General features: G+C 43.7%; 1 protein-coding gene across 2 annotated transcripts in view; it reads left to right on the plus strand.

Annotated features, from left to right (window-relative positions):
* The first annotated feature begins 240 nt into the window (after positions 1–240).
* Positions 241–12,445, plus strand: part of LOC146985961 (transcription factor Maf-like) — a 41,798-nt gene continuing 29,593 nt past the window's right edge. For both annotated transcript variants that reach the window (XM_085779461.1, XM_085779462.1), the window contains exons 1-2: positions 241–1,692; positions 8,812–8,882. In XM_085779461.1, the coding sequence (XP_085635587.1) occupies positions 716–1,692; positions 8,812–8,839 (1,005 nt within the window). In that variant the 5' untranslated portion in view covers positions 241–715 and the 3' untranslated portion in view covers positions 8,840–8,882. The remainder of the gene's footprint in view (positions 1,693–8,811; positions 8,883–12,445) is intronic.

Consider the following 12,445-nt stretch of genomic DNA (forward strand, 5'->3'; position numbering starts at 1 on the left):
GCATATTACCATGTGAAACCTTCGCGGACTCCTCGCACTGTGTTTTTCACTCGCTCGCTTTCTGTGTTTTCCACGAAAAGTGACAAAAGGATGAATATTTAGTCTCATGTGTCACTCTGCTGATAGGCTCGGACACTTCAGAAAACTTTCGTTTCTATACCGTTATGCTAATTGCGAGCCCGGGCTGAGCCGCTCATTGGCTGAGTCTCGGTAAATTTCATATTACAGTCCTGACGTCAGATCGCCTATAAAACTAAGCAATGCTTTTTAACTCGTCGGCTGACTGATCCCTTGGAAAAAAAAATCTATCAATCCTTGGGTGGAGTTTTTTTTTCTCTTTCTCCACAAGGCAACTATTTGCCCGGGACACGTACGTGAACCTCCTCAAATTGGCGCACTAATCCTAAAAGGAGCCATGAAGTGTTAAATGGTAGAAACAGAGAGAGCGGCGCTCAGACACCCGCACGCTGGGAGAGAGGGAGGAAACAGCGCTGCTCCAATGCGTCTGTGCAACACAGACTGAAGAAAAAAAAAAAAAAACTTATCGACTCACAAAACCAAAACCTGCGCTACGCAATTAGTGCAAGAAAACCCACTTTTTCCTCCGGTTTTGAAGAAAATAAATAAAGAAATCAAGCTGGCTCAGTGCGTGTCTCAGCAGCCCACTTTGACAGGTGCTCCTCACCCCCTTTGGAGGACTGTCAACAGCAAGAGGATGGCATCAGAACTGGCAATGAGCAACTCCGACCTGCCCACCAGTCCCCTGGCCATGGAATATGTTAATGACTTCGATCTGATGAAGTTTGAAGTGAAAAAGGAGCCGGTGGAGCCCGATCGCAGCATCAGCCAGTGCAGCCGCCTGGTCGCCGGGGGATCCCTATCTTCTACCCCGATGAGCACGCCTTGCAGCTCGGTTCCCCCCTCTCCAAGCTTCTCGGCGCCCAGTCCGGGATCAGGGAGCGAACAGAAGGCGCACTTGGAGGATTTCTACTGGATGACCGGGTACCAACAGCAGTTGAACCCCGAGGCTCTGGGCTTTAGCCCGGAGGACGCAGTAGAGGCGCTGATCAGCAGCAGTCACCAGCTCCAGACCTTCGATGGCTATGCCAGGGGGCAGCAGTTCGGCGGCGCAGCCGGGGCAGGAGGCGCCATGGCCGGGGAGGAGATGGGATCAGCGGCCGCCGTGGTGTCCGCAGTGATCGCCGCAGCCGCAGCTCAGAACGGGAACCCCCACCACCACCACCACCATCACCACCACCACCACGCAGGGGCACACCACCCGTCCTCCGGGTCTCAGTCCGGTGGCGGCGCGGGGGGAAACCACCAGCACCTGCGCTTGGAAGACCGGTTCTCGGACGACCAGCTGGTGACCATGTCGGTGCGGGAATTGAACCGGCAGCTCCGGGGGGTCAGCAAAGAAGAGGTGATCCGTCTGAAACAGAAGAGGAGGACACTAAAGAACAGGGGCTATGCCCAGTCCTGCCGGTACAAGCGGGTCCAGCAGCGGCACGTCTTGGAGGGCGAGAAGACGCAACTCATACAGCAGGTGGACCACCTCAAGCAGGAGATCTCGCGGCTGGCCAGGGAGAGGGACGCCTACAAGGAGAAATACGAGAAGTTGATCAGCACCGGCTTCAGAGAAAACGGAGGGTCCAGCAGCGACAACAACCCCTCATCCCCGGAGTTTTTCATGTGAGTCTCGGCGCTGAAAAGTTTTAATAACCGACCCTCACAAAGAAACAGGAAAAAAATTAAATTAAATTAAAAAAAACTTTAAATTTGCGGGCAGCTAAAAAAAAAAATCACTTGTTCATGCTTGTGTTGTTAAAGCTGCGTTAGTTCAGTACAAAAGAGTTTTTTCAACTTTTCTGTATTTTCAAAGGTGTTTTTGTGTCAGGGTGAGGATTTGGTCCGAATTTGCTTCTTAGAGAGGGTTTTTATAAAAGACTTTGAAAAGGAACTCGGTTTACACAAATATTTTGAAGGACTTGTGTCCAGTTCGTGGTGTTTTGTCAAAATTAACTTGACGACGTGCAGCACGTCTCTCATAGGTCCGCTCCTCTCCTCATCCAGCGCCTCGTCCATCCTGTTCGCCTTACACAAAACAATTGTTTTGTGAAATAAGACAGGCACAACAGCTTTACTTCAAAGCTCCCGGTTCTTTTTTCTTTTCTTTTCTTTTTCTTCCTTTTTTGTTTAACCCAAAGTCAGTTTATTTTAATATGAATTATTCCATTTTCATTTTTTCCATGTGTCATGTAAAAAAGAAAAAAAAAAAGAAACAAACATCCAAACTCAGAAGAGAAGTTTGGAAATTGACAGACTTGTGTGAAGCCATGCATGCTGGTCATGTACGGACTGTGTGTTTTTGTTTTTTTGCTTCTTTTTACCCACCTTTTCCTCTTTTTTTGTGAACTTGTGTATATGATTGTATTATACCACGACTGCATTGTTCAGCCTCATCTCCTTTTGTTAAGAAAAGAAGTGTTGAAAAGTACATTCATCCGTCACTGTTTTCTTGAACGCTCACCGCGAACATGAATCCTTCATCTTATCAGCTTCTTCTAGTGGGGAAATGACTCTGTGGAGGGGAAAAAAAACTTAATGTTACATTTAATATTGATTTCTACTGATAAAGACAACATATGGAAGTGAAAAAGCGTCGGGATATTTAGTATACACACTTCTAGGATTTTTCTATGATGAACAAATAAATAGATGACTGCGATCAACAAGTGGGGTTGAGTATAAAACACAACAGAAGCAGATTCTGATGCATGCCATGAAATAAATTAGAAAACAGTGTTGCAACAAATGCTCCTGTAGTTCGCTGATAATGTGATTTCCTTTCATTTGAGGAACTTCACGAAGTTTACTCAGAGTCCTGTGGGTCTTCTTAGGTAAATAAACTGTGAACTGTTTTGGAAATGGAGCTTTAATGTTCTCCCGTTGTTGCAGAATAATTAAGGAAAGTGTCATGCAGACATGCATCATATTGGGTTTCTATGGTCTGGATAGATCAGTTAACTTTGAAGATATCGTGTTCACTCTTAAACATGGAATAAAACAAATAAATATATATACATATATAACATTCATCAATAAACCTTCATGAAAGGAAACAAATACACTCTCCTGAAATGTTTATTATTTATTGTTCTTTTTAGTTTTGCATGTTTGTTTGTCACATTGTCTTTGAGGCGATGCCACACACTCAGTCTTATAATCGTCTGAACTGAAATACACTAAGAGGAAAATGCCTATTAGAAATATCATTGAGGGAACATCTGTAAACATCTGGGTTTTATTTAGGTTAGCTCCATGACGAGGGCCAGCTCCTATGTAGAAGTATTTTATGTTCTGATCTAATGTACGATTTATATTCAAATGTTTTGCATCTGTTAAGCCCTCAGCGAATTATTTATACTTGTCTACTTTGTCTTTTTGATATTTTTTGCTGCTCCAGAAAATAAACGGCACCGTCTGAACTTGTTGCGTAATTAAACTCTTACAAAATCCAAAACTCTTACATTTTAAAAATGCGCAGAAAGTCAGTCAATCAGACTGCTCAGCATTTCTATAATATAATGAAATATTTTCCTCAGGGCCCAATAACTCTGCTGGAGGTGTCCTAGAAAAAAAGAGGCTGAGTTAATGATTGATTTCAGAGTAAACTTGCACTTTTTCCTGGTAGATATCCACTTGTTGAATATCGCCGTCTGTTGAAAGTTTCGTTTAAAAAAAATAGCACAGACAAAACTCTGCATGGAAAAAAACCTTATCTCGACAACATGCACACACTAATTTTAAATGTGTGAATTTTGACCTCATGCATCGGTTCCGCAGTATGCGCAAATAGGTGCTCCTTTTATTCAGGTATACATTATGATTGCACTGTGCTGGCGTGATGTGTCGTTTCGGTTTCTACTTAGACTTTATCAGTGCTTAATGTTTTCAAACCTAATAGTTTTAATGCACGCGAGACTTGCGCTAATCCACCTCTCGCATCTGTGTAAAGATCCTTTATTTGATTTCTGACGTAATAATGCCGAGAGGACTGGGTGAAAGCCACACGAAGCACTCGAAGTTGATTTGGTTTTGTAGTGACTGACAGGTCGGGCAGCCTGCAGCCTGCCTCTGGACTGAGCCTGCATGGCCTGCACAGTGTTTCTCCTCTGCAGGATCTCAGTGCAAACTAAAGACAGTATCATGCAGATAAAAGCTGCCATGCAAGGTCACTGCCAGTGCCACCACCACTGCTGGATATAAGTGTGTGTGTGTGTGTGGAGGGATATGATCTTTTCCTACTGCAGGGTCTTTGACAGACTGAGAGTTGCATGTGCTACATGTAGGTGTAAAGGCCACGTTGATGGGACCAGTATTTTTTATTTCATTCATTTTTTGGTATCTTTTTGGAAACTTTGAGACACCACCGTAGTGACTTGTTTGAGTCATTTCTGCACTGTCTCACCTGTACAACAGTGTCACACCAACGGTCACCTGGCCTACAGTGGCTCCCGTGAAAGCCCAGAGTGAGGGACAGGACGGGAGAGCACAATGCTCTCATGCCTGAAGGAATGATTTTCTTTGTGATTAAAAGTGAGTGAGAGACAGAGATAGAGCTAGAGAGGGAGAGAGAGAGGGATGCTGGCTGCCTTCCTGCTCCTTTCAGATGATAAACGATCAGAGATGCGTCCTAGCTGAGAAGAGAGGGCCTTTTAGTGAGCATGTGTCCACTAATTTATGGCCCTCCTATCTGATTAGGTCAATATAGTGTGCTGTTTAATTACATTTGTGTTATAACCTAGAACTGGAGATGCTATACTTCTTTCATGGCACCTCTTTCTTCTTGTGGGGCAGATAAAACCAGTTGAGTTTTTTTCTTGGGAGAGTCTGAGGATTGATGCTCAGGACGGTCTAAACCTGCAGCCTGCTTGTGCAGCAGTTCGGTGTTGTGTGCTACTGTATGTGACAGACGGGAGGTCCGCTCAGTGCAAGGGTTCAGAGGTTTCCAGTGTTTGCGCTCTGCCGTTCAGTGTGTATGAATGATGCAGTGAAAAATTGCTGATCATTAGATGGGTGTGGAAATTGTGCGGGATGCTTTATTCTCTTGTGTGGGTGTGTGTGTGTGTTGTGTTTTGACTTGTAGACAAACCAAAGGGCAGGAGGATTCAGTAGCACTGATTCACTTCCTGTGCCGAAGGAGGACAGAAGGCACAGGAAACACCATTTCAGAGCTTCCTCCTCATTTCTCAGCACTCTTACCAGATTCGCTGCTTCTCCGTCTGTCATTTGCTTCCTTTCCTTCATTTGTACAGACTGAAAAAGTGTGTACATGTAGCATGCAGACGCCACATTATTAATCTTATCAGCATGAACTGTAATTCTATTCTCCGGCCCAGCATATTGACTTCTGTGCTGTATTCATTTGCAGTCTGTCCAATGATTAGGTTATTAAAGATAATGTAGTTGTCTGCTGTCACAATATTGGACTCTCTCTTTCAGGTCAAGTATGGGAAATCACTCTGAAATTTATCAGTATTGACATTTGAATCTTTGTCATGTACTTCGCTTTAATGCCTCAGAATTAATAGGACAAAGGCTGTGCGCCCTGTTCAGTGTCTATATGTGCGAATGCTCAATAAGCAGCCGGCATTTTCTTTTATTTGACGTTGTGATGGAAGTGTGTGTTTTAACTGAGTGAAGTGAATCTATAGGGATAGGTCATTTCATTATGTCTACGTGGTGCTTGTATGTTTTTACATCAATCAAAGGGAAATTACATGAATGTATGCAAGATAAATTATGATAATATAAAAGAAAAGGATCAGACTGCATTAATTTTTCATTAGTGTAAAAATATATTTACATTTATCGGATGTGTAGCAGCAACACTTGAAAATGTTCGTTCTAATCAGTTCAGCAGTGAAGAAACAGTTTATTTTTCACACCGCTGCTGGAGAACCACAACTACCTGAATCCAATATGTGTTCATTTGATCAAAAGCTACATGCAGTCGTTAAATAGAAAAGACTTTGTTTTATATTGATATTAATGTAAAAAAAAATAGTAGTCGTGTAGCTTATGTTCTAACACATTTGCTTTCCATTCGTGTAAGTTCATTTTCTCACCACTACCACCCCCCCTCTTGCATGCGCTCCCCTCCCATGACAAACCCCCCAAAGGGTTAAAAACATATTCGCATTCAAAAGAGGAAACAATTTCAATCTCTTCCACTCAGTCCGCATCTGCATCACTCCATGCGATAAACATTTACATTTAAAGTGATTTAAATCAGCTGCATTTATGTTCCTCTGTGGTCCGTCCATCATCTAGACCTGCAACGCCAGAGCTTGTCTCCCTCTCTCCTCTCTCTCTCTCTCTCTCTCTCTCTCTCTCTCTGTCGTCCTGTGTCCTGAGTTATGTGTCATTTATTTGAAACCCTAATAATTTAACTTGTCCCCTCCTGTCGCGTTGCTGTGCATGTGGTAAGAATGCAGCGGCTGTAAAGAAGGTTTGTTTCACAGCCTCTGTTTGTATCTTATTGGCTTTACATGGTGATTTTTCCCCTTCCAGTAAATAGAAGCATGGGCAGAGTCGAGGTAATGTGATTGTTCTGAATGCAATCCTATAGTCCGATGTTGAAATTGAGATCTCTGTAAAATCTCAGCTCTGACAGAACGTTCACATGGCCACCGCATGTAACGCTTCTCATGTTTTGTGCATGTTCGAATTCAAATACTGGATTTGCATTTGCCAGGATAAGAGGCTCTGCTCAGAATGCATCACTAAAGGGCAATAGATGAAAGCTAATTATGATTTAATTATATGTGATCACAATATTCTGACTCACAGATAAACATAGCTGAGGCTGTGTTGATGTTTTCAACAGTGAGTTGAGTTGCAGGGCACAAAGTCAGTGGAGGGGTGTGTTTTGGACCGCAGCGAACGTGGTGGGGGGGCTGTTTAAAAACTGAGTGCATTATGCAAGTGTGTGTGTGTGTGTGTGTGTGTGTGTGTGCGTGTTCGCGTCAGTGCGCATGCACATGTTTGTGTTATGCAGGGTGGAGCTGGAGCCGAGCCCGACCCCTGTATGTTTTACCTGCATCTCAATGAAGCAAGAGGTGATTTACCCCTCTAATGCTGTCAACCCCCCCACCCCACCCTCTCTCTCTCTCTCTCTCTCTCTCTCTCACTCTCTTTCCTCTTCCTCTCTCGCTCCCTCTCTCTCTTTGTCTCTCAGCCAGTCAAACAGACATTGATCTCTTTGCCAGGCAAGGTGACCCACAGTGTTGTTCAGCTCTTCCAAAGTCTCTCCTCTCCCTTTCATTTGTACCTGGGAAAGGCCTTGACCCCACACACTGCTGCCATGTAGCAGCCCTCTGCACGTGGACCTCACCCCTGCATCAAGCCCTGTCTGTGTGTGTGTGTGTGTGTGTGTGTGTGTGTGTTTGTTTGTTTGTGTGCGCGTGTGAGCTTGTTTGACTTAGCACGAGTGCGCACAGAGTAGACACGTGCGTGCAAGATGTGTGGGAGTACAGTCTGTATACATGCCTACCTCTGTGTGTGTGTGTGAGTGACTGACTGGTCCTCTGTGTATGGTTATCAAGCTCTGTGTGTTCGTTCTGTGTGGAGTCATGTCTGCGGGGTTGGAACTGTAAATCCTCGGCGGCGGCAGAGTGCAGCGACACCTGGGAGTCTGTCTGAGTTGATGTTTCAGAGCATTTGTCAGGTGACGGCAGCCGTCTCTCTGCTGTAGGTCTGTCGCTGGGAGCTCCTGTGCAGCTGAATGGGTCAGAGTCCATTTGGCCCCAGTGTGAATCGGATTACAGGGAAATGAATGGTTCTCATTGTTGCTTAAAGATGGATTGAGGGGCATTAATATACTTTGTGGCTCCTTTGCCTCATTTCTCTCTACTGAAGCCCGGCGAAAAGTTTCTTGGGATGATTCGTCACTTTGGTTTCTACACCAGGTTTTATCATCCACACTTTGTCCCTGACTGGTTCACACGGTACAGTGCTCACATATGCTGTGTTCACATACTGTACATGTGTGTCAGTGCCATACGCTCACACATTGCCCTCCCTGGATAACTTAAACATGCAGATACGGTTCCGAGCCAATGCTGCATTTTATATCTGAATAAAACATTTAAACTTATTCTAATTAGATCATACAAAATAATGCATTTAAATGTTATTGGTTTGTTTCAAGGCCAGTATAAATACAATGATTATCTGTTATTTGAATAAAAAGTAACAACGTGAACTTTATGTCAGGAATCATTTAGATATTGATTTTATTTGTGTCTGTTCGGATGAATACATGTGCACCTGTGCATGTGTTTCTATGTCGTCAAAAATCGGTTTTATGAAATACAAAAGAAATCTAGACCGTTCATTTAAATCTATAAATATCATTGATTGAAATGTTTTTAAATAACAATTTAAGTTATTATTGTTTTTTTTTATCTGAGTTGTTTTTCTGTTTATTTAAATAATATACTTCCTTCCTAATTTCAATAATATTTCCAGATTTCTTTATAGCATATTGTGGATTTATTGATTAACTAGTTCATCATTCAGTGGTTCTAAAACAGTGATCTGGTTAAAGTTTTGTAGATCTCCTCATGAACTGCCCTTCAACCATACTGTATGTCATCTGAGCTTTTCTCCCTTGATCAGTCTGTAACACTTTCTTAAATTCGAGGCCAGTTTCGGTACTGCGTATTCAAAAGTGAGATCCTTTTTTTTCCACCGTTGTTTGGTCACAGTGTGTTTTAAAGTGAACCTCTCTTTCTGTCTCTGTAGGACATCGAGAAAATTCCTCCATCTGTGATAGAGAGCCGTGACCTCTCCGTCCCACCACCCTGGAGTCTGAGGTAACTCTAACACAACAGATTCATGTAATACACTTCCAATGTGGAAACATATAAGATTATGTCAAATTGCAAATACAATATAAACTGCATCTACAAGTTTAGTGACGCAGAAGTTGTCCTCTTCATCATAATCCAGAGCATAATGTTCACATCGGGTTAATTTATTTCTCATTTATTTTATTTTATTTTATTTCATTTCAAAATCTGAGCTCATGCAAATTAGCGACAAACTACAATCTAAAATGTATGGCACACTGCACAATTTTTAATCCTTAAAACATTTGATCATGTTTGATTTTAATGCGAGTGAAAGAGAAATATGAACACTAACTATCAAATTCAGATTTTCTATTGCCGACCTCCTGTCCTTAATTCAAACATTCGATGCAGTCTTTCACAACAGTTCGGACAAAAGTCTGAAGCCTTAAAACATCCTGATGTTTTCAGGATTTGACAGAAGTTGGTATAATCCCTCTGACGTCGAGTGAGGTTGTTGTATCTTTCTCTTGAATAAAATCAAAACCACTTGTTAATATTTTTTTTAATTGAATAAGGAGCTCTTATTTGGGACAGCCGACACCTGGGAGGGTTTTATTATTGGATGGATTTGTTTTTCTCACTGCATATTTAGCCCTATGCCAACCAAATTTCTCTGTCTATCTCTCTCCGTCTAAACATTTAACGTGTGTGATGTTATGCAGCTCTGTTTCGGGGGCTCTGACAGTGTTGCGTGACTGACAGCAGGGTGACATGCACAGAGCTCACGGGACAAAGCCCAAAACCTTTGACCTCTGTCCTGAACCCCTGACTTACTTCATCCTCTCTGCTCTCTCTCTCTGTGGAGACAAAAACACAGTACATTTTTTTATTTTTTTATTTGTGGCTGACACACAAATGGTTAGATGTGAGAGAGGATGTTGGAGTGAGCGAGGGAAAGTGAAGGCTAGTTTCTCTTTTCTGGTTTTGCATTGCCAGTTGAAAAAAAAAAAGGTACAGGAGGATAAAAGACGAGTGTAGAAGTGGAGTAAAGGAATCACGGCAAATTGAGGGGGAGGAGTCAAAGAGGGCAGACACCTGGATTCCAAATGTAGAAATGAACACCAGGGTGAGAGGACAGGACGAGGGTGGCGGGAGAGGGCTCCTGGCCGTGGATGCAGACAGACAGGCAGGGTAACCAGAGGCAGGCGGTGACCTTCTCTGCTGCTGGAGGATCGAAGGCTTTATTTAAAGGCCTGGTCAATGCTGGGTGCTGCTGAGGTATCAGCCTTGCAGCCAGGCGACTCATCACCAGTGTAATACAACTCTCTAACCCTAACCCCCCACCCTGTCTCTCTCTCTCTCTCTCTCTCTCTCTCTCTCTGCCTTACACACACACACAGACACACACTCTCTCTCTCTCTCTCTCTCTCACACACACACACACACACACACACACACACAAACCCAGGACAGGACACTCTCTGGACACCTCAGATCTTACACTGTACAGTCGAGAGGCTGGACGGAGGAAACTACAGCATCAGCATCGGCTAATTTTACTGTGCAGCAGACAGTATACTCTATTTTCCTCATGTGCTCAGCATTGTGAAGCACATGCTTGTTTTGCATTCGATATCCACTTCATCACTGTCCATTCACTTAATGTTGACTAATTATAAATAGACCAATGTGATGCGCATATGTCGACGTGAAGCTATTGACACAGTGTGGATAGAGGAGGTGGTGAGAGAGTTAAAGATGACACAATGCGGGTTGCTAAGGTAGGACATGGCACCTGTGTGTGTGTGTGTGTGTGTGTGTGTGTGTGTGCGTGGGTGTGTGTGTGCGGCTGCAGCGTTAGGGCACCTGCATGCTTCAGCACTTTCTGGCTGTCAGGAGCTCTGAGGTCACAGGCATGGGAGTGGAGAGGGCGCATTAGAGGAAGCTTCAGAGCCACCCACCCACCCACATACACCACGCCTCCACCATCTTCCACCACCCCAACCCCCCACTTCCCCGGATATTCCCTGCCATCCCCTCTCCTCCTCCTCCGCCCCCCCCCCCTCACAGTGATGGGGTGAGTCGGCCACTCAGGGGGGGAGGGAGGGGGCGCGGGGAGGCAAGGTGCCTCCGTGGCTGACAGTAGGCAGGTCAGGTTTTTGTAGACACGGCAGAGGAGGAAGGACACATGCACACACATCGAGGCGTGTGTTGGTGTAAAACGGAGAAATAATAAAAGCATATTTTGAAACGCTTGTGTGTACATAAACGCCTAAAAACTAGATGGTGATTAATATCAAAACTTTAAATATGGCTGACTGATGGGGGAAGGAAAGACACTGACATATCATCATGTGTTTGGGCTGTTTTACCCTTCACTACATTGACCTCATGAAAATGAAACTGTAACATGTCTCAGAAATATTCTCATTGAAATTAGATACTAAATGTTAATAGACAATAAAATTGTGTCATCACTCCTTTTACATTTTCCACAGATGATATACAATGCATTTCACCCACACTTAATTTAAACACTGCATTTATATGTCACTTATATAAAACACTGCAGTCATGTTAAGGTCTTTTGTATTCTGCAGGGACCAGGATTTGCTCCATCCCCAGTCTGACACACTTCACTTTCCTTCACTGCCAGAGATATATATAACTTCTAGCTGCCCAGTGTTAGACTCGTTACACTGTCACCGTCCCGATAGTGAAAAAGACGCCATCGCTCCATCCAGAAAATCCAAATGACAGGGAGGATATGAGCAGGATGTATGCTCATTATCAGGCCTGGTCTGAAAAGAGAGGAAGTGAGCAGAATTGGGTCTGTGTTGGAAATAACTAAAAGGGGAAAAGAAAGATTTCTATCTCAGCAGTTGTAAAGATACACAAGCTGAACACAGAATAACTGTGTTTAGATTTGGATTGTTTTTAAAAACGTGTTATGTGCACTTTCTTTCTTCCAAATTACAGAGAATATGATAGTTAAGGGGGAAAACTGCACCCTCGAGCCAAACCTCTAAACACCAACCCGCTCCTCTTTTCAACTTGTGATAATATACAATTTTCTCTCCGATGTTTCAGTTGTTTAAGCCTGGATTGTGTTGTTTTATTCAAACATAATTAGTTGTAAAGCTGTTACTGCTCCGTGTATGTGTGTATGTGTGTGTGTGTGAGTGTTTGTGTGTGAGCCTCAGAGGCACAGTTTTCCTCAGGTTGTGACTGTGTGTTCACAGCGTGATTGAGAGAGGAACTTGTGATCAGCCGGAGGTTAGTGTGATATAATGTATTCCCCTGAATCACCGCAGCCAGCAGCCCAGGGCCTTCCTCTCGCCTGCAGCCTCCTCTCCTCACACACACACACACACACACACACACACACACTCTCCCTCTCTCTCCTTCCTCGCGTCGCCATCCCCTCTTCCCTGCGGTGACTGCCCACTGCTAGCTGCTTAGCATTGCACCCAGTGTCTAATTGAATTCCAACACTCCAACGTTAGCTCCTGATGCTATAGAGATGTTAACACGGCACAATACTAACAGTCCTCAGGATGTGTTTCAACACCCTGCTCCTAAAG

Source organism: Trachurus japonicus, chromosome 6, assembly GCF_045865225.1.
Source record: "Trachurus japonicus isolate A0001 chromosome 6, Traja_1.0".
Lineage (NCBI taxonomy): Eukaryota > Metazoa > Chordata > Actinopteri > Carangiformes > Carangidae > Trachurus > Trachurus japonicus.